We start from the raw sequence: 22228 nt of genomic DNA, 5'->3' as shown, positions 1-22228 counted from the left end.
ATAGACTAAAAGATACCATCACTTTTCATAATCTCACGTTCTCATATGATAAAGCAGGAACATTATGAAATGAATGGCAGTCAAAATGGAGAGTGATCATTACAAGGATCACGTGATTGATTTGGGCATTTATTTTTACTCAGAGCTTACCTACTCACGCATTAAGCATGTTCTAGCTGTCACGGACACCATGAGTAGAAGTCACATTAATAGCTATCAGTGTACAGATGTAGGATCTTAATTGAATCACTCTTTTGTTGCTGAGAATTGTCCTGCACAGCAGAAAATGGGAACTTGTAGTATATTCAAGTTTTAAAAAGGCTTCTAAAGTTTGTAATTTCCACTTTGAAATTTCAGACTTGATTTGCCCTAATGAAAAATGTATCAACCCCTACAAACATGTAAATTAATTATAATCCACATCATAATTCACATTTCCTGTTGCTGCAGGATTCATTTCCTGATGTAGCAAACTGGCTCAAATTAAATATGTAGGTGTATTTGCTCTATTTAACTCTGGATAAAAGAGAAGCAAGAGAGAGTATGTCATCACCTCCACTTGTCTCCTCTGTAGTCAGATGCATTGCTAGTAATCATCAATAGCGATGTATGTTGATGGATAAAGTTGATAAGTAAATCCATTTATGGTAGTTATATACTCTCGGGTACAGTTAATAAACCTTCAAAGTACAGTTGTGGTTTGCCCTATCCTTTGAATCCAGCATTTCCACACCTGACCAACATAAAATTCCCAACAATACCTCCTTGCAAAATGTGTGGGAAAGATAAAGTTAGACGGTGTATTTCTTTCCCATTCATTTGGGACTGAGGCATACACCTTGAACTGCACAACAGATGATGTGGGACTTGGGCTCATCTCAATTTCCGACACAAGGCCACTCTTGATGTCTGAAATCTTCTGGCTAACTTTAATTTCGAGGTGAATGATCCCTTTAAACTTTTTTAAATGGCTGTGAGCTAGGTAACAAGAAGGTGCACATGACAGAACTGAAAATCAGATAGAGCACTGGATGCGCCTGTGAAAAGAAACCTTTAAAGTGCACCAGTCTTAACTACGGATGTAGGATCTTAATATGACCCATTTCGTCACAGGAGGGAAATAATCCTGCAGCAGGAGTATTTTAATTAATTATTAAATTTAGAATTGCCGCCAGGGGGTAGCTGGAAGCTGTGTTTTGTAGGCTGTGCAATGCAGTACCGTACCTAGAGGGCTATGGTTTGGGGAAGGCTCTGCAAACCAACAAACCTCATACCATAAAGTATTCTCACGCCTTAGAGCATTGGATACAACACAAATTCTGGCATGTGCTAAAAGGATAACATATACAGTACCAGTCAAAAGTTTGGACACCTACTCATTCAAGGGTTATTCTTTATAGAATAATATTGAAGACATCAAAACTATGAAGTAACACCTATGGCATCATATAGTAACCAAAAAAGTGTTAAACAAATCAAAATAGATTTTACATTTTACATTCTTCAAAGTAGCCACCCTTTGCCTTGATGACAGCTTTGTACGCTCTTGGCATTCCCTCAACCAGCTTCACCTGGAATGCTTTATATATATATATATGCTGAGCACTTGTTGGCTGATTTTCCTTCACTCTGTGGTCCAACTCATCCCAAACCATCTCAATTGGGTTGAGGTCGGGTGATTGTGGAGGCCAGGTCATCTGATGCAGCACCATCACTATCCTTGTTAGTCAAATAGCCCTTACACAGCCTGGAGGTGTGTTTTGGGTCATTGTCATGTTGAAAAACAAATGATAGTCCCACTAAGCGCAAACCAGATGGGATGGCATATCGCTGCAGAATGCTGTGGTAGCCATGCTGGTTAAGTGTGCCTTGAATTCTAAATAAATCACTGACAGTCACCAGCAAAGCACCCCCACATCATCACACCTCCTCCTCCCTATGCTTCACGTTGGAAACCACACATGTGGAGATCATCTGTTCACCTACTCTGCGTCTCACAAAGATACGGTGGTTGGAACCAAAAATCTCAAATTTGGACTCATCAGACCAAGGGACAGATTTTTACTGATCTAATGTCTATTGCTCGTGTTTTTTGGCCCAAGCAAGTACCTTCTTATTATTGGCCTGATTCACAGTCTCCTCTGAACAGTTGATGTTGAGATGTGTCTGTTACCTGAACTCTGTGAAGCATTTATTTGGGCTGCAATCTGAGGTGCAGTTAACTCTAACGAATGTATCCTCTGCAGCAGAGGTAACTCTGGGTCTTCCTTTCCTGTGGCAGTCCTCATGCGAGCCAGTTTCATCATAGCGCTTGATGGTTTTTGCGACTGCACTTTCAAAGGTCTTGACATTTTCCAGATTGACTGACCTTCATGTCTTAAAGTAATGAGGGACTGTCATTTCTCTTTGCTTATGTGAGCTGTTCTTGCCATAATATGGACTTGGTCTTTTACCAAATGGGGCTATCTTCTCTATACCACCCCTACCTTGTCACAACACAACTGATTGGCTCAAATGCATTAAGAAGGAAAGAAATTCCACAAATGAACTTTTAACATGGCACACCTGTTACTTGAAATGCATTTCAGGTGACTACCTCATGAAGCTGGTTGAGAGAATGCCAAGAGTGTGCAAAGCTGTCATCAAGGCAAAGGGTGGCTATTTTGTGGAATCTCAAATATAAAATAACACTTTTTTTGGTTACTACATGATTCCATATGTGTTATTTCATAGTTTTGATGTCTTCGCTATTATTCTACAACGTAGAAAATAGTTTTTTAAAAATACAAAAAACCTTGAATGAGTAGGTGTGTCAACTTTTTACTGGTACTGTGTATATACCAATATAATTATATAAATGCATATCAAACAGGAATATATATTCAATTAAATTAATAAAGCATTGTAATATTATTGATGCCTTTATCTATCCTTGCAGGGGATTAGACATGTGAACAGTAGTCACCAGATGGCCAAGCCTCAAAACCAGAAACATTACTACATCAACACTTGTCATTTTTTAGAAATGTAAAACATGTATTGGTTTTCCTGTATCTGTCCATGAGTCCTTAAAACACAGTCCATTGTACAAAATAAGTCATTCCCAAGTGAGGTACACCAAGGAGATTAACCCCAACATTCATAAGCTTGATCACCACGAGGGCAAATTTTGTCATGATATCCACAGATATTTTTTAATAGACAGGACAGGGGTTTACAGGTTTTTGTTCCAGCTCTTCACTAACACCTAATTTAACTAATTGTGGTCTAAATTGAAGACGGACACACAGTGCAATATCCAGGGTCAGAAATCACGTCTGTATTATAGAATGAGCTGTATACGTTACAATGTCCTGACAAATTTCCATGACAATAAAATGGTGTGTGTTTATTTCTATCTAACATTCATGTTGCACACTCCTGAATAACCTTTTTTTAACATGTACACTACATGAACAAAAGTATAAGGCCAACTGCTCGTCGAACATCTCATTGCAAAATCATGGGCATTAGTATGGAGTTGGTCCCCTCTTTGCTGATGTAACAGCCTCCACTCTTCTGGGAAGGCTTTGCGCTACCTGTTGGAACATTGCTGCAGGGATTTGCTTTCATTCAGCCACGAGCTTTAGTGAGGTCGGGCACTGATGTTGGGCGATTAGGCCTGGCTCCCAGTTGGCATTCCAATTCATCCCAAAGGTGTTCGATGGGGTTGCGGTGAGGGCTCTGTGCAGGCCAGTCAAGTTCTTCCACACTGATCTCGACACGCCATGGACCTCACTTTGTGTACGGGGGCCTTGTCATGCTGAAACATGAAAAGGGCTTTCCCCAAACTGTTGCCACAAAGTTGGAAGCACAGAATCATCTAGAATGTCATTGTACAGTATGCTGTAGCGTTAAGGGGCCTAGCCCGAACCATGAAAAACATCCCCAGACCATTATTCCTCCTCCACCAAACTTTACAGATGGCACTATGAATTGGGGCAGATAGCGCTCTCCTGGCATCCTCCAAACCCAGATTTGTCCGTCGGACTGCCAGATGGTGAAGCGTGATTCATCACTCCAGAGAAAGCATTTCCACTGCTTCAGAGTCCAATGGTGGCAAGCTTTACACTACCCCAGCCGACGCTTGGCATTGCGCATGGTGATCTTAGGCTTGTGTGCGGCTGCTCGGCCATGGAAACCCATTTCACGAAGCACCCGACAAACAGTTCTTGTGCTGACGTTGCTTCCAGAGGCAGTTTGGAACTCGGTGGTGAGTGTTGCAACCGAGGACAGACGATTTGTATGGGCTACTCAGCGGTCCCATTCTGTGAGCATGTGTGGCCTACCACTTCAAGGCTGAGCCATTGTTGCTCCTAGACGTTTCCACTTCACAATAACAGAAATTTGACAAACTGACTTGTTGGAAGGTGGCCTCCTATGACGGTGCCTCGTTGAAAGTCAAAGACCTCTTCAGTAAGGCTATTCTACTGCCAATGTTTCTCTATGGAGATTGCATGGCTGTGTGCTCGATTTTATACACCTGTAAGCAACGGGTGTGGCTGAAATAGCCGATTCCACTCACTTGAAAGGGTGTCCATATACTTTTTGTCTATATATACACATTAAAATACAAAAACCAAGTCATGGTATGGTGATTATCCTGGTGGTTGGCAGGTTCAAAACAAGTTCTTTACATCTGCTGGGTGTCAGGGTGGGATGTCCTTTACCTGGAACAAGCAGAGACAAGGGGGGAGAAATTGACCTCACTGCTTACATTTCAGCGACGTTCAAGGTGCTGAAGCCACAACTACCTTTAAGTGCAATCGTTTTGTTAAAGGTTTTGCATATTTTTAGGCGTGTTCAAGTTGTTTACAGAATGAGTAGAATAACGTAGCAACACGATAGACGTGCAACACAATAGGGAAAGGGAATGTGGCAAGAGAAATGTAGCTAATGTTAGCTTGGTAAACAGAAGCTGCATGCAGCTAGCTAGCAAAACAGACTCTCCAACAGAATGCGCAAATAATGTGGCTGGCTAGCAAGCCTAGATTTAACAAAACACAGCTGGCTGCCTTTCCAACATTTTTCATCAGATAATGTTAAGATTTCTTACCTCCAAATGTGTCAGGCAGGACTGTTTTCTCCTGCCATGCCAATGCAATGGAGTGAAATGCAATCAGGTGCCCACTTTAGTCCCTGAAAACAAATGGAGAAAGGTTGGCTAGCAAGTTCACCAATTCATTTATTTAAAAACTGTCCGGGTCTTCACAACTGCCACATTGCTGAATCTATGATTAGGTAGTTAAGTTGTTCATCTCAAAACAGCCTATTAGCAGGATAAGATCGTCTGCTAGTTAGCTATCGCATCTGACATGTTATGAACGTTATTCCTTAGTCTTCCGGAATATGTTATCCCAAGCGGAGACTTCTGTCCACCATTAATTCAGTTGTATTTTTTGGGCTGCACCACAAGGTGTTATGGGATAGCCTCTCTGGTTAAGAATACATGAGATTGGGACATGCCAAATTTTGACAGAATGCGCAAATAATGTGGCCTACCTAGAAATTCTGCCTCAAAAGACAGCATCCTTATTATCGTCAACTAATGTCTAGTTAAATCACCAATATGCGCTAAATTCACCCACACAGCTTATCTCAATAGCAACCCTTATTGGTCAACTCATTGCCACTCCCAAAAAGATGTGTCCTGCTTGCAACCAAAGTCTTTTAAGACATGTTCCCCCTCTGGTTGGTATTAAAAACATAATTTTTTAACAGACTAAGGGCGTTTATGTATTTGACAAGCATTCCGCACAATATAAATAAAGTATTTCCTCGTTTACCATGGCAAATCTACCATGCTGTCAGAGTCTAGGTGATGTGGGTAAGGCGGAGTCAGGCGCAGGACACAGAGATGAGTAATAATAGTAACTTTACCCAAAAATAATCTTCCAACAAGGAGAACGAAAATCCAGAATCACATAAACGAGACAACTGACAACAATAAAGACGCACAAAACCATGATGGCTCCAGAGGGTTAAATAGGGAAATAATTAAAACGTAATGGCAACCAGGTGTGTACAATACAGACAAAACAAATGGAAAAATAAAAGTAGATCAGTGGAGGCTAGAAAGCCGGTGACGTCAACCGCCGAACGCCGCCCGAACAAGGAGAGGCACCAACTTCGGCGGAAGTTGTGACACATGGCAATTTATCTGACACTTCGTATGGATGGAAACTAATGTTGGTGTAGCCTACTGACTGTTTTTATTTTATTAGTTTCCTATTTATGTTATCCAAAGGTTTCTGGTATGGTAATTTACTATCAAGATCAGGTGTAAAATAAACCTGGACTGTATATTTGAAATGTGTAACTAAAGTACATCAGTCAATCAAGGGATAGAGTTGTCTGTGCCAGAAGGGTGTGGGCTGGAATAGTTTTATAAGCTATATAAAAAAATGGCTGTGGATGTGTACTGTTGCATTTCAGATACATTTTTGCACATTTCAATGTTGCAGTAATAGGACCTAGGCCTAGCTTTTTGCGAGCGAGACAGAAGATTATTTTGATAGCAAGCTCTGATCCCAATGACTGCCCCCGCATGGAGAGAATGAGAACTGCTCATTTACAGCCACACAAAGCTCATTTGAATTTCCTGATGCATCAGGAAAATGATCCGCAACAAAGAAATTATCAAGTTAAGAGATCCAACATCTGTACATCTTACTTTTGGGCAACTGCGTTATTTTGCCTCACAAATACATGTGCATGTACCTCTGAAGAGGAGAAGAGGAGAAGGGTTACTCAAATAACCCTGTCTGTAACCCTGTCTTTACAACACAAACACATAAGGTGACATTTAAATCAAGGATAACAGCCCTGAACTGTTGCTCAACTCCCACACATGTCTTACCATTACTTTCAGAAGGTTCCCAAAGAGTTAAATCACTACAGATTTCATACGGTCAACTAGCAAACAAATTTGGACAAATCACAATGTAAAGAATTAAAATATGGAGGACAGAAAACAGTGTGTCATCCCACTTCCTGTGTATACTAGTTATCAGCCTTTTCACAATTAGATTTGATCAACTCCTGCGTCCTCTCTCCTCAGTCCTCTCTCGCCTCAAGGTAAAAAAGGCCAATGGTAATTGAGGAGAGGTGGCGATGAGAGTGAATGTGGACGAAAATGCGTTTGTATGAAATGAGAAGCTCCTTCTCCACTCACGCGTCACCAGGCAAATTCAATTTACAGGGGTAGATCCCAAAATAAACGTGTAAAGTAATAAAAACCAAATTAAATTACTTGTGCAAGACATTTTATAGATAAAAGGATAAGTAGCATATTGTTTTTAAACGTGTACATTGTTTTCTCCTCCGACAATACAACAGCTGATTCAAAGGGGTTGTGGCAGATATCAAAACTCTTCTACACTTGTGCTTCCTCACCAAAAAGAGGCTATCGGGGAGGAGAGGACTGCCTAGTAACTGAATTGACACACTATCTGACCACGGAACCACCCACTTATCAATTTCCGGGTCACACGGGAGAAAGATGGAGGAGAGGCCATTTTCCCAAATTAGAAAAACCCAATCGGCATTCTGAGTCTGTTCAGTGAGATGGGTCTTTTGGCTCCGCTCACCTAAATTAGTCATTCATTTCGCTCCCAAACGGCAGTTCATTCAGTAGTGCTTTAAAATGGATGAAAAACAATGACCAACATCACATTTCTAATGTAAAGCCAGTGTCAGATCTTGAAATCTGAGTTCAAATAGATTTTACATGACAAAATTAGATTGCTTACAAAAAAAGGAAGATTTATTTTTTTGAAATTGGCAATGTAAAAAATGTGCGATTACCAGAATGAGGCTCTCTCCTCCCTACCTATTGTTCCTGCAGTGAGGATTCACCATCTTCAGAGAATGATTCTGTAACTGACCGACAGATAATCGTTGTTTGAAGCTCACCAAGCAGTAGTAGCAGTATGCAAATCAGGGAGCCAAATCAACGTCTCTTTCACCGAGGCGATTGGGATACCGATGTTCACCAAGAAATCTGTTCAAAAAAAGCCGTTCATTCGCGAATGACCCATCACTGGTGCAAACAGGACACAACGGACAACAAAAGATCCACACTAATTATAAATCTACACATCATGTGATTATACCTTCTCGACACGTATAGGGTGGCACCAGCAGAAGAGTGGCAATTTCCCCTGCATCAAATGCTGGCACAGGATGGCAAGCCTAACAAAATAAGTTCAGGAGTAAAAATGTGCTTTAAAGGTCACGTAATAAGTTACATGGATAGTCGAGCAGTGAATTTCAAACACAGATTCAACCACAAAGACCAGGGAGGTTTTCCAATGGCTTGCAAAGAAAGGCACCTATTGATAGATGCTTTCACCAGACACTGCGAGATTAATTCACCTTTCAGCAGAACATAACCTAAAACACAAGGCCAAATCTACCCTGGGGTTGCTTACCAAGAAGACAGTGAATGTTTCTGAGTGGCCGAGTTACAGTTTTGACTTAAATCTGCTTGAAAATAAATGGCAAGACCTGAAAATGGTGGTCTAGAAATGATCAACAACTAATTTGGCAGAGCTTGAAGAATTTTGAAAAGAAAATGGGCAAATGTTGCACAATCCAGGTGTGGAATGCTCTTAGAGACTTACCCAGAAAGACTCACAGCTGTAATCGCTAACAAAGGTGATTCTAACATGTATTGACTGGTTGAATACTTATCTAATCAAGATATTATTATTTTTCCTATATATTATAACATTTGAAAATAATATTTCTTCCACCTTGACATCACAAAGTACTTTGTGTAAATCGTTTTCAAAAAAATTACAATTACATTTTAATCCCACTTTATAACACAACAAAATGTGGAAAAAGTCAAGGGGTGTGAATACTTTCTGAAGGCATTATATGTGGGAGAGCAAAGCAAGAGCAAAGACTTAGGCCTAGCCACAAAAGCAGAAAGAATATATTACGCATTCATACACTTCAACTAAAATGGTGTTGAGTGACTCTCGGCTACTGCTTGGGGATTTCATCCAAAGTAAGAACCTGTCAGTCTTCTAGCAATGTTCATTTCTATGGACTTGTGTGTCTATCTAATTAGTGATGGTCCTGCAGAAACACTGTGGGGAGTGTTTTCCCCATTTTCCCCAATCATGTCATCGATGGCATATTTATGAACAACATTTCGTGCTGTTGAGACTTTCCTAGACAGCCTTGTGTGCCAGAAACCTGACAAAAAAATAGATATGTGGTTAATTAAAATGCATAGAGTATGATCTCTGTAGTCCTGGGGCAGGATTGGGGCCCCTTGTTGAATTATGAGACAAAATATTTAATAAAAATGCCATCCATTGGAACAAATAGAAGAGGGGTTCTAAATGAATATAGCAAAAAATTGGTAGTATGTTACAAATAGACAAACATTGGCCAATTATGTGATTATGTTTTTGATTATTGTATGGTGTCCTAAGAGGTTCTGAGGACTAAAGAGATTATTTCCAGTAAATACTAAACTAAATCATTAATACACGCAACTTTAGCCCTGAAAAGAGTATAGGTGGGGGGATGTATTCTAAGATTTAGTCATTGAGGACACTTTATAACACAATGTACAACTTGAGAGTTTGACTACTATTCTGGTGTCCTATTGTTACCATAAACATGTTGTCCAAGTTTAGCTATTAGCAACTCATCTAAAAGAAACAACAATAACAAAAAACACCCTCACAGTTGAAGAGGAAGGATTATTTCAAACAGCGGAGTCAACATTTCACTTCTCCCTCAGCACTATTTTTCTCAGACTATTTCAATGTGATCATAGACACAATGTAACCATGCCCAACTGCCAAGAAATTGTGTACTGCTGCACTTTTCTCCTTTCAGATACAAAGAGTGGATAAACAGAGGGTGCCCAGGGAGACATTTTTTGGCTCCGGTCTTTAGGTAGGTATCCATAAATCAGCCAAAACATAGACACACACAGCGGTCTAACAGTGAGCACAGAGAGTGAATGGGCACAGGGGCCCTTAATAGTGTAGGGTTGCTGCAGCAGACCAAGTTCTTTCCTTTAATCTGTTTTTATGAGTGACTTTTTGCATTCCAGAGACCCAAACAGTCCAAACTGTGTCTCTAGAAGACTGGCCTGCCACTTTTTCTCCAAACTAATGCTTACACCTTTAAATCGGGTACTTAAAGGGAGATTAGGCATGTTTATTTAATGAATAAACACACTTGATTTATAAAAAAATATATATATGGATATGGGTGCACTCAGGAATCATTGTGCTATTAAGGATCCATGGACAATTTCATCCAAACCTATTAACATGATGGATATGATTGCTTTTGCATGGTATGAGTGGTTTCTGTCAACTTGGGAGGAACATTTTAATAAAAAAAAGCACACGGTCAAGTTCATATAGCCCAGGTGTGTGCAAGGGTGGAGAATAATCCGTTTGTATCTTGTAAACATATGTCCTTCTGGATTTTACCTTCATTTGTTACACAGTGTTCCGGGGTAATAGTTTGGACTATTAATTTGTGATACCTATCCTGCTTTAGTGTACATTATACTGTCATTAAAACTTTGTCACATTGCTCTGGTTGTGTTCTTATGTGCAAAACTTGTATTAAGATAAATAGGCTGAGGATATTAGAATAGTTATTTATGTTGGTCTGGATTCCTAGACTCTGGAGTGTGGACAAGGTTGCCAAGTATCAACTTCGCTATGCCAGAATTCTTCCAGAGAAGTGAATATAAAAAGCAGAGTAAAGGCCCTAATCTGAATCTGAAATGCTCCAAAAGTCCAATACTTGTTATCATTTAGGCTTGAGGCTAGATATTTTATACTACCATTGTAAGCAATGATGCAACCCATATAGCAACAACAGATATTTCACTCCTTAAAAAGCCACTTAGCACCTAATTTGTGCCACTCTGAGTGTCTTCTAGTTGGCCCCACTCATGTCACCTCATTGATTCCTAATTAGTGGTTAGTGGTTTGTCCAGTCTCCCCCTCCTACCTAAGCATCAACCAATGCACCAGATAGAATCAGTCTAGTGTGCAATAACAGCAGCAAATGTACTCCTCTCATGTACACCAATGGTCCATTTTATGGGTCAAGAATGTGTATAATAGGGGTCTGACATCTGTGAAGACATTCATTGTAAGTACTCTAACCTGTGCATGACTTGTAAGTACTCTAACCTGTGCATGACTTGTAAGTACTCTAACCTGTGCATGACTTGTAAGTACTCTAACCTGTGCATGACTTGTAAGTACTCTAACCTGTGCATGACTTGTAAGTACTCTACCTCATCTGGCCCTGAGATAAAGGGATTTTGAGAATTTGTTATGGAATTTTGAGGGATACATGGGAAAAGGTTGAACCTTAATTTGAGCTAACCTAGATGGAAGTTAAATAAACTAACTGACGGGCATATATTAACGATACATTTACAGTTGAAGTCGGAAGTTTACAGTCACTTAGGTTGGAGTCATTAAACTCGTTTTTCAACCACTCCACAAATGTCTTGTTATCAAACTATAGTTTTGGCAAGTTGGTTAGGACATCTACTTTGTGCATGAGTAATTTCTCCAACAATTGTTTACAGACTTCTGAATCCAGTGGTTCAGAAGTTTACATACACTGAGTTGACTGTGCTTTTAATTAAACAACTTGGAAAATTACAGAAAGGATGTCATGGCTTTAGAAGCTTCTGATAGGCTAATTGACATCATTTGAGTCAATTGGAGGTGTACCTGTGGATGTATTTCAAGGCCTACCTTCAAACTCAGTGCCTCTTTGCTTGACATCATGGGAAAATCAAAAGAAATCATCCAAGACCCCAGACAAAGAAATGTAGACCTCCACAAATCTGGTTCATCCATGGGAGCAATATTCAAATGCCTGAAGGTACCACGTTCATCTGTACAAACAATAGTACGCAAGGATAAACACCATGGGACCACACAGCCATCATACCGCTCAGGAAGGAGACGTGTTCTGTCTCCTAGAGATGAACGTACTTTGGTGCAAAAAGTGCAAATCAATCCCAGAACAACAGCAAAGGCCTCATGAAGATGCTGGAGGAAACAGATACAAAAGTATCATATCCATAGTAAAACAAGTCCTATATCGACATGGCCTTTCAGGTTGCTCAGCAAGGAAGAAGCCACTGCTCCAAAACCGCCATAGAAAAGCCAGACTACGGTTTTCAACTGCACATGGGGATAAAGATTGTACTTTTTGGAGAAATGTCCTCTGGTCTGATGAAACAAAAATATAACTGTTTGGACATAATGACCATCATTATGTTTGGAGGAAAAAGGGGGAGGCTTGCAAGCGGAATAACACCATCCTAACCGTGAAGTACGGGAGTGACAGCATCATGTTGTGGGGGTGCTTTGCTGCAGGATGGACTGGTGCACTTCACAAAATAGATGGCATCATAAGGTAAGAAAATTATGTGGATATATTGAAGCAACATCTCAAGACATCAGTCAGGAAGTTAAAGCTTGGTCACAAATGGGTCTTCCAAGTGGACAATGACCCAAACATACTTCCAAAGATGTGGCAAAATGGCTTAAGGACAACAAAGTCAAGGTATTGGAGTGGCCATCACAAAGCCCTGACCTCAATCCTATAGACAATTTGGGGGCAGAACTGAAAAAGCGTGTGCGAGCAAGGAGGCCTACAAACCTGACTCAGTTACACCAGCTCTGTCAGGAGGAATGGGCCAAAATTCCCTCAACTTATTGTGGGAAGCTGTGGAAGGCTACCCGAAACGTTTGACCCAAGTTAAACAATTTAAAGGCAATGCTACCAAATACTAATTGAGTGTATGTAAACTTCTGACCCACTGGGAATGTGATGAAAGCAATTAAAGCTGAAATCAATCATTCTCTCTACTATTATTCTGACATTTCACATTCTTAAAATAAAGCGGTGATGCTAACTGACCTAAGACAGGGAATTCTTACTAGGATTAAATGTCAGGAATTGTGAAAAACCTGAGTTAAAATGTATTTGGCTGAGGTGTATGTAAACTTCCGACTTCAACTGTATAAGTAGCCCTAACAAATAGACATTGAGTTTAATCTGATAAAGCCAAGCCTAGTACACTTTCCTGCACAATACTCAAAATGGCACATATATTTTACAACACAACCAGTTATAAAAAAAGGAATAAACAGCTTAAAAGCTTAATGTAGCTGTCAGAAGTCCAACAACCAATATGACCTGAGATATGGGGTTTATTACACTGTGTCCTAATTGTATGTAACTGACCTTGCCAGTCCAATCGAGTGCCAGGACTTTCTCATTAATCCAGACTTGGCATTCTTCAGTGACCCAATTTCTGGCTCTGTTACTACAACAGTGGGGAGAGAGAATGCCCTAGCTGGTTCAAAATCAGTCCGGATGTAATATAAGAGGCTATACTTCCTGCACTCTCAGTCTAACCTGGTGTAATGGCTGTTCATAACCCGATCTTAATTGGACCAACAGTCTTTGGTGTCAACAGCTGTGGTTAGAGCGAAAAGGCTAACCCACTTGTGTTATGAATATGTGATGTGCTTTTATTACAGATCACACACCACATACCACTTCCTGCTTCAACTCAGGGCTCGATAGGCTTTTCTCATTAATAAAAGTCATGTCTCTTTGTTTCGCTATCTCTTATTTTTACATCATGGGAAAAATGAAACAAACTGTGTCGTAAGCCAGGTAAATGAACAGGTAAAGTAACAGTGAAAATAAAGATAGACAAGATAGCTGTGGAATGAATTGATAAACATGCTATTTTGTTCCATTAGCGAACTCCCATTCATTTCAACCCCATACAGTGTACGTTTAGAGGAGATTGTCTCAGATGTTGGCGGGGGGTGACTTTGTAAAGCCAAACTCCAGTCATGTCATGTTCATCTTTTGCCTGAAATCCCCAAACTCTGCGTGCACCGTTTCCGTTGCATCCCCATTTCATCTTTTGTGTAGAGATGGGAAAGGGGTTGAGAGAGGGGGGCGGTAGAGAGAGAGAGAGAGAGAGAGAGAGAGAATTGGAGAGAGAGGGGGGGGGCGAGAGACAGCTGTTCCTTGTATGGTTCAGGAAGCAGGATTTGAAGTATGGCTTTAGGGTTATTTTGGGATGGATGGGACACAGCATTGAAGACAGGAAATACAGCTGAAGCAAAGGGAGCTAGGGGAGGGGGGGGGCACAGTCCTTGTTCTTCCCCTGGAAGGGGGGTGTAGGGGTCGGTGTAAGAGACAGTGGGGTAGGATATTGTCGTTTATTGACAGACTTTTTAAAAGTTAACTTCCTGAATGTCCCTCTCTCCTCATCAGTCCACTCCCCCTCCCCCTTCTCTCCCGGGGGGGCTTGGCATTGACAACATGTGACAAGGGGAATCTAGGGCCTATCGAGCAGTGGGAGTCCCAGACAGACAATAGGGCTGTCACTTACCTTTTCCCCTCTGCCGCTGAAAGGGAGGCCCCGAACAATGGCTCCCTCTCAGCTGGAGGTCGCAGTGTCTCCGGCTTTTTGGGAACTCTCCCAGCTAACAAGAGGCATTCATCACTATAGAAACCCTACCTTGACCCCTCACCACTCTCCTTTCTCTTTCACTGCATTCTAGAGAGGTATATGCATGTTCTCCCTTTCTTTTTATCTCCCTCTCTTTCTTTGATGACAATAAAAAAACAGTTATATTGTTGCCATGTTTAGGCTTTCATTCCTTTAAAGTTCAACTCCTACCACAAACAGTGAAGCAATCCAAGTTGTGGTGGACCGAACTTGTATTCTCTGTAAGTGGCTACGGGTACACTTTATGTCAATCAAATGGTTTTAAGGATATTTCTACACGGAGGCCTGTACGAACATCCCAGCTTTACATGAGCCCTGCTGGCGAGAGGGGGATGGGAGGACTGGCATTGAATATTGGATGAAGTATGGAGGGAAGGAAACGAGTGAGGACAGAATGATAGTGTGTGTGCTGTATTGAAGGAGGGAAGGGTAGTATTTGCAGACAATCCATATCAATGAAATCAATCTCTGTATATGTTCAATGTAGTTAAACAAGAAAATTATCATCTGAAGGTTGTTCCTGCAGAAACAAGTAGTGTCCTGTTCATCTGTAATTCCACCAGAGGGCACTACTTTTCACATAATCACAAATTGAGGTGGATAATATAAAATGCAGCCTAAAGTGAATGTCCGTTGTACATTTAATACACCCAAAAATGTATGTAAACAAGGTCTAAACACAGTCAAAGAGATGCAATCAACACAAACGTTGTGTACAGTACCATTTTCTTAATTCCAGTAAAGCATTAACATAACAAATTAGAATGTAGGGAAACAAGTACTGCATCATGAGTAGGAATGATCATCCCATTCCCAGAGATTCTCTGACTGCCACTTCCCATGCTTTTCCCTCTCTGACGTGGATTTGCTTCCTGTATCTCCAATGCTGTGATACAGCTGAAACATTTACAAGGCATTTGAGAGTTCAAGAGAGTGCCTTTTGAAATGCATGTGCCATTTCACATCCGTTACACATGATGGCCCTCCATGTTGCCTCATTCAAAAATGGCCTACTCACACCATCGAAATCCACCCTACATGCATAATCACCCCCTCATTTGCATTACTATTCTTCATCTGAAATTGCTGTCCAATGACAACTTCTACAAATGGCCGAAGTGAAACCCGGGGTATTTCTTACAACCTATATATGGTCTTCTCCTCTGACAATAGCACAGTAATAAGCATATTAAAATAGATTGATAATAGGCTACCCAACACCTTCTCTATTATCAATAGTTTAAATTGCAATAACCATTGGAAACAGAAAAATATAGGATATTGTTTTGCAAGAAAGTCTACTTTTAGAACTCGATTCAATGCTGCTACACACGTTCTGAACAAATGCCGCCTATCAAGCTGCAGACCTGACATGCCTTCAATTTACGTAGTCTGGGCAATGTTAGAACGTTTTGCAATGCCTGAAGTTTGGTCACTGGGATTGTGGCCCGTCCCCTGCAGTTGGGAACAGTTTGATAGCGCAGGGTGTGAATGCAAACCCTGTAGCTACAGCCAATGAGCTGGGACCGGATACGAGATATCCTCTGAAACAGCAACTGCTTTGTCCACACTCACTTCCATATGACGCCATTTACAGCATAAACCCGACCTCTTCTCCGGAAAGAGGAAAAAACAAGACGAGAAAAACTTGAAACCACCTCAGTGTGCAAGGCAGCCAAACGTTCAACAATTACAGCGAGTATTTTTTAGAACTGTCCAGCCTACGTCGAAGTGCAACAAACTCGAAGGCCGTTGGCTATTTGTGTACCCTCAACGGATTCAAAAGTATCGCGTGCGCATTTTCACTTTTCTAATTCACAAAAAAGTGGAGAGCCAGCAAGCCCCTAGTGATTGATTCGTTTTTGGCACTATTTCGCCTCGGGTTCTCTCGCAGTGGAATGTATGGCTATGTTTTTGATATCTTAAAATTGGAATCTGGAAATATTGTTTGTAGCTACTTTATCATTGCATTGGATTGTGTGGATGGGATTCCAGATGAATTTAAGCAGGAATAAACTTTCAGAATTTGGAATTTAATACAACAAACGGGGCTGAAGTGGTGCGAACACGGTGAGTTCGTGAAATTAAGTGTGTGCTATTTCAACAACAATGTAGCCTAAATATGGTCGTTACAATGTTTAAAAGTTGTAACATAAGAGTAGCCTTACCAATTCAGTTTTATGCATGCTCTCGGACTCGGGAGTTCCAACTGCTGACCCGCATTGACTTTCCCCATCCTTTCTCCAACCTTCCCCGTGCAATCCCAGCATTTTCTCATCTGAATAGGCCTACAGCTTCTTGCTCTAAAAAGTAGTGTTTTAGTTTTTCCCCTTCTGAATAACGGTCTAGACATTACCCTCTTATTAAAACAATTGATAGCCTGTCTGTAGATCATGCATTTTGACTAGATAAATTGAGTAAATACAAAATCTGTGAACGGTAGCCTGCACATAAACACATATTTAGCGCAGTTGAAAAGCGTTTTTGTTGTTTCATATTCAGAACAAAAATAGAGGGCTATTTTACATTATAGAAGAAAGGTGGAATGATAAAAGTCAATATTTGAATGTTTGGTGGGGCTATTGGCGTTTATGTTAGGCTATTTCATAATAGGACATTTGGGTTTTTACTTTTCCGTCTCGCCTGTCCATTTGTCTGTGTAAAGCCCATCTCAAATGTCATGGTCTTTGGGCTCATCCGCTGCCCTACACACGCACACTCAAACAAGAGCGTCATGCACACCATGATGTATTAGGCTAATAATTGTCTCCAGAGTGAAATGACAAATCTTAAGAAATGTTCAATTATGAGTCCCTCGAAACTAGCAATCAGTTGTTTTTCACTCATTTGGAAATGGTGGCAACAAGTCTAAAGTCTCCACCTTCTAGTTATGGGACATATAAGGATGCAAGTTTTGATACACAGTATGCGTGTTTGAGTGCCTCAACTTTTGTTGAAGTTGTAGACTAGCCCTGTCTCAGCATTGCCTCATGTTCTCTTCCTTGCATGCTCTTTATTTCCCCTGTATGTATCTCATGTAATAGGAAATAGTTGGTATATACCTAAGTCCTCCAATCAGAAGGGTTCAGCTGTCAATGTTACTGTCAATTTCCAAACGTACAGAAACATGATCAATCCACTGTTTCATCATGTCAAATCTTTGTTTTTGTTCTCCTATCATGTGAAATGCTGCCTTAGAGGTACAGTTAGGTATATATTATGCTGTTGTTACTTATCACATCCTTTTAACACCAAACAGAAAGTGCCTAAGGTTAGGGGATATGATTAGAATTGAGCATTGGCCTACACTTTTACATTGGAAAGTAATTCTTAATGTGAGGTGTTGATATATTTGTCAAGCAAAACAACTCCAGTTGGTAGCTAGCCAACCCATGTTGCCAAACCCTTATCATCAGTTATAATTTACATAGGGTCGTTTCTACTCAAGTGTCACCTGGTCGTCTCATATATATATTTGCCTGTCTTTCTCTCCAGGACTTCAGATGTGTTCAATGCCAGCCGGAGGGGTCCTTCTTCAGAGCCAAGATGGAGACCAGTACTCAAAATGGCAGTGGTGGCGGAGGGTCGGCCGGCTTGCTGCATGCTCTGCGTGACAGCGGGAGGCTACACCGGCCTCACCATGCACAGGAAGGGCAGCCCGATCCTGGGGTAAACCCCAGCCAGCAGGCCCCTGTGCTCTCGCTGGACCAGATCAGGATCACCGGGAGCAGTAATGAGTACACAGAGGGACCAACGGTGGGACCCATTGTGGTCCCTAGGCCCCCTGGCTCCTTGCCCACCCAGCAGAAGAATGACCTGGTGGTGCCACTGGGCCTGGGGACCAATGAGCAACTGGAGCCCCAGGACCCCAGGCCCAACCAGAGGAACTTACTTCCCCAACTTCAACAACTTCCTCAGCCCACACACTCCACAGTCCCCCCTAGGGATGCCCTATCTCTTTCTTCTAGCACAGAGGGCTCCAGAAACAGCCCGAGGACCAGTACAGGCAGCACGTCTTCCGTGCAGAGGCTCCTGGGTAGCCCGGCGGTTAGCGAACGGATAATCAGGACCCAGCCCAAACGAGTGGAGCTTAAACAGGAGGAATTGAAGCCCCTTGCTAGTACGGTCGGCGGGGCGGTGGTGGCCACGGTGCGCGGTGCCCCTGCCGCTAGGGAGGGGCTGCTGGGTAAACACGTCTACCGCTGTGAGGACTGTGGCCGGTGCAAGTGCCAGGAGTGCATGTGCCCGCGCGCCCTGCCCTCCTGCTGGATGTGCGGCCGACGGTGCGTATGCTCGGTGCAGAACGCGGTGGACTACGGGACTTGCGTGTGCTGCGTCAAGGGCCTGTTCTATCACTGCTCCAGTGACGACGAGGATACTTGCGCCGACAAGCCCTTCTCCTGCAGCCAGTCACACTGCTGCGTGCGCTGGTCGGCCATGGGCCTTCTTTCCCTGTTCCTACCCTGTCTCCTGTGCTACCTCCCGGCTAAAGGGTGTCTTGCCGCGTGCCAGAGCTGCTACGATCGCGTCAAGCGACCGGGGTGCCGGTGTAAGAACACTAACGTTGTCCACTGTAAGAGTGTTGACTGTAAGCCAACGTAAAGGGAAAGTACCTTGGGTGTTGTGGAGAATCGATGGGGGTTGACAACTTTGGGCAACTGAAACGATCACCTCGTCACGTTTTGGCCCAGTAGTCAGAAGTTGATTGGGGGATTGGCTAAGCTGAGCTGTTTGACGTGGTTTGTGTCGTTTGTTTTCAGCTATGGTTGTTAATACAGGCTGCTTGATCACCAAGTGTCCTGATTTTGTATTGTTTTAATCGAAGTCCAGAATGTTAGCCCTTTTGACATTTAATACAACTGATATGCTATGGACAGACTCTCCTGACTAACTTGTTTGTGAATAGTAATCGCAAAAGTATGTAAATTAGCAAATGACCTCCTCAGAGATGTTTTATTTTTGTATATATAATATTTCAACTGTGAAAAGCATTCTGCCAAACCAGAGGCACCTTGATGATAGATCCATATATATTATATAATACAATGTTTAATGTTGTACATTCATGGGAATGTATATCAATCATTTTTTATGTTTGCCTTACAAGAGAAGGACATTTACACATCTTATCCCTTCAACTCTACTTGTAAATTGTACAGTGACCCAATAAGAAAATCTTTATTTTCTAATTTCAACATTGTTTTAGTGGAAAGAATATTTATTTGAAGTTTTATTATTTTATAAAGAAAATATTTATTTTGAGAAGCATCTTAAAAAAACATCAGCCTGTTCCAAGTACTCTGATGTTGTTGCAAGTTAGGGTGACTAGGGTGTCAAATTGGATGCATATGTTCGCTATGAAATAGAAAAATATATTAACGTTTGAAATTAAACCCTGCTGTTTTTGTCAGTTCTTGTGTGTGTGCATGCCCAATATCTTCAAGTTCTCCTCGGGGTATTGTTTTATGATATCAGATTGGGACACTATCTTTTATTGTCTTGGAATTGTCTCAGCAGGGACTGATATTCCAATGGACACTTTGCCAGCTTGACATTATGGCTTCACTGCCCAGAGCCAATCCTTTGGAATCTACGTAATAACCCAAAATGCTACACTGTCAGAGTCAGAGAAACTGACACTTTACATTTAAATTTTTCCGATCTAGATCGATTAAAAAGCAGAATAATAAGGCAATATGGTTTTGAATCAGAATGTATTTATGTCTCTTCATGTAGGAGAGGAGAATGTTGACTAAACTCAAGATCTACCACCCCTTTACTCACTGCAGCCCTTGTTTAGTTCAGTAGAATGTTTGAGAGAAGTCTGATAGGACATGCCTCTTCTGAGGTATATAGCTGGGGGGGGTAGATCAGAGCAGTAACTCACTAACCCATCCGTGTTTCCTGTGTGCCAGATGGTAGGGAGAAACATACAACCACATGGTCTTATCCCCCTAGCCACACATGTTCCGCAGCTTCAAACTCAAAACTTCAAGCCAGAGACCAAGAATGAGGATTTCTCACTTAGTCTTGCTCTTTACCAAGTTACGTCCCTAGCTATGTTTCCATGAACTTTTCCAGTGATTTTTTTTGTTGTTGTTGTTGTGGTCATCGACATTTACGGTTTGCAAAGAAAATACATGTGACAATTGCATGCTGTGGTGCGTTTCCATTGAGCTATCTTGAGCTAGCTGGGCTTAATGACATATCACCTAAAACACACTTTTTCGCCAAAAACCTACAGTGTCAAATAAAGTGGTTGAACTGTTTCCATTTAGGCAAATTGCGCATTAGGCCTAATAAATTGGCAACAGTCTGTATCCTATGCCCTCCCACCTATTGGTTTCATATCTCAGGTAGCCTGCGAAAGCCTTGATGAAATGCAATAATTGACTAATATTTGCCATATAATTGGATGGTGGAACTTGCATCCAGCCAACCAGAAAAGCAAGGCAAAGCAATGAATGAGTTCTTGAAAGTTAGAACAATCCTTGTCCTGCAAAGAAACATGATTTATTTTAATAGTTAAACATTTATTTCGCCAGCAGTAAGCATTTAGAATTAAATGTGGAGTGTAGCTTTAGAGTTACGTGATGACATCACGTGCCCTGCATACCTTCAAAATGATTATGTATTCTAAAAACACAGTTTCCATCATTTGTCTCAATAAAGAATACTTGTGTAAATGTTATATTTCAGTTTAATTTTATTTGCAAACATTTCTAAAAACTGTTTTTGCTTTGTCATTGTAGGGTATTGTGTGTAGATTGATGAGGGACAAACAAAATGTGGGAAAAGTCTGAATAATTTCCAAATGCACTGTAACTTTAGTAACTGCATTAGCTTTAGCCAAGAGAGATCTAGCTTACCATAACTAACAAAAAACAGACATTTTCAGTTCTTAGTCATACTCCAAACCCCTACACTACTCATGATTCCAATTTCCTATTTTGAACTGCCAGACTAGACTGGACCATTTCCCCAAACTGATTAGAGCTATGAAATAAGGAAAGAGCCATACTGTAAGAGTTCACCTCCAAGGGAAACATCTGGCTTTCGTTGAATCATTTAGCTGGGGCTGTGAACTGTTGCTCTGCATTGGGAGGACCATCGATTGTAGCTGTGGGAACACATTATTTGGTTGTCCTCTCCTTCACACACTTAATGGTAACATCGTATCAGAAGTGCTCCCTCAGTCTAAAGCTGAAAGTTATAACACTTCATTACTTGTTATAACCAGGTACAAGCCTTTGTCTTATTTTAAGGCTTATGTTATGTTGCGTCTAACGGGCTGTTTTTTTAGTCAGGATAATTATGACATAAGAAAACAAGGGGTTTATTCATGCTTACGATAAGTTTCACAATGTGAGTACCTGAAATGTACCACTAATATGTGATTGACGTGTTCCTCGTGAACAAGCAGCAGATGTCCTCACCCATACAGGGGAAAAAGGAACAAAGATAATATTTCTCTGTTGTATTATCAATGGTTTTGCCAGGAATTCCTCTGGTATGGAGTGTTCCTCTGGTATGGAGTGTTCCTCTAGGCTAGCTGTTTAAAACATAAGCCCTGTCACCGGTTGAAGACAGCGCAGACATGTTTGGAACACGGTATGCATGACGAACGTT

The 22228-nt window shown here is 41.3% G+C and overlaps 1 protein-coding gene and 1 long non-coding RNA gene across 2 annotated transcripts; one reads left to right on the top strand and one right to left on the bottom strand.

Moving 5' to 3' along the window:
* Positions 1 to 2898: 2898 nt before the first annotated feature.
* Positions 2899 to 18613, bottom strand: LOC129859648 (uncharacterized). Its single transcript, XR_008760196.1, has 3 exons — positions 16768 to 18613; positions 5096 to 5178; positions 2899 to 4709 (listed from the first exon to the last, which is right to left on the bottom strand). It is a non-coding gene; the product is annotated as an uncharacterized LOC129859648 (long non-coding RNA).
* Positions 16038 to 21290, top strand: LOC129859647 (protein sprouty homolog 2-like). The gene is made up of 2 exons (XM_055929689.1): positions 16038 to 16669; positions 18095 to 21290. Exon 2 carries the CDS (start codon positions 18146 to 18148, stop codon positions 19199 to 19201), a length of 1056 nt encoding a protein of 351 aa, XP_055785664.1. The 5' UTR covers positions 16038 to 16669; positions 18095 to 18145; the 3' UTR covers positions 19202 to 21290.
* Positions 21291 to 22228: the final 938 nt, after the last annotated feature.

The sequence above is a fragment of the Salvelinus fontinalis genome, chromosome 7 (genome assembly GCF_029448725.1).
Source record: "Salvelinus fontinalis isolate EN_2023a chromosome 7, ASM2944872v1, whole genome shotgun sequence".
Taxonomy (NCBI): domain Eukaryota; kingdom Metazoa; phylum Chordata; class Actinopteri; order Salmoniformes; family Salmonidae; genus Salvelinus; species Salvelinus fontinalis.
This window is presented reverse-complemented; position numbering and strand designations above follow the sequence as displayed.

Bases quoted from the DNA above. Each gene is read 5' to 3' on its own strand.
- LOC129859647 (XM_055929689.1), top strand. From the start codon at position 18,146: ATGGAGACCAGTACTCAAAATGGCAGTGGTGGCGGAGGGTCGGCCGGC.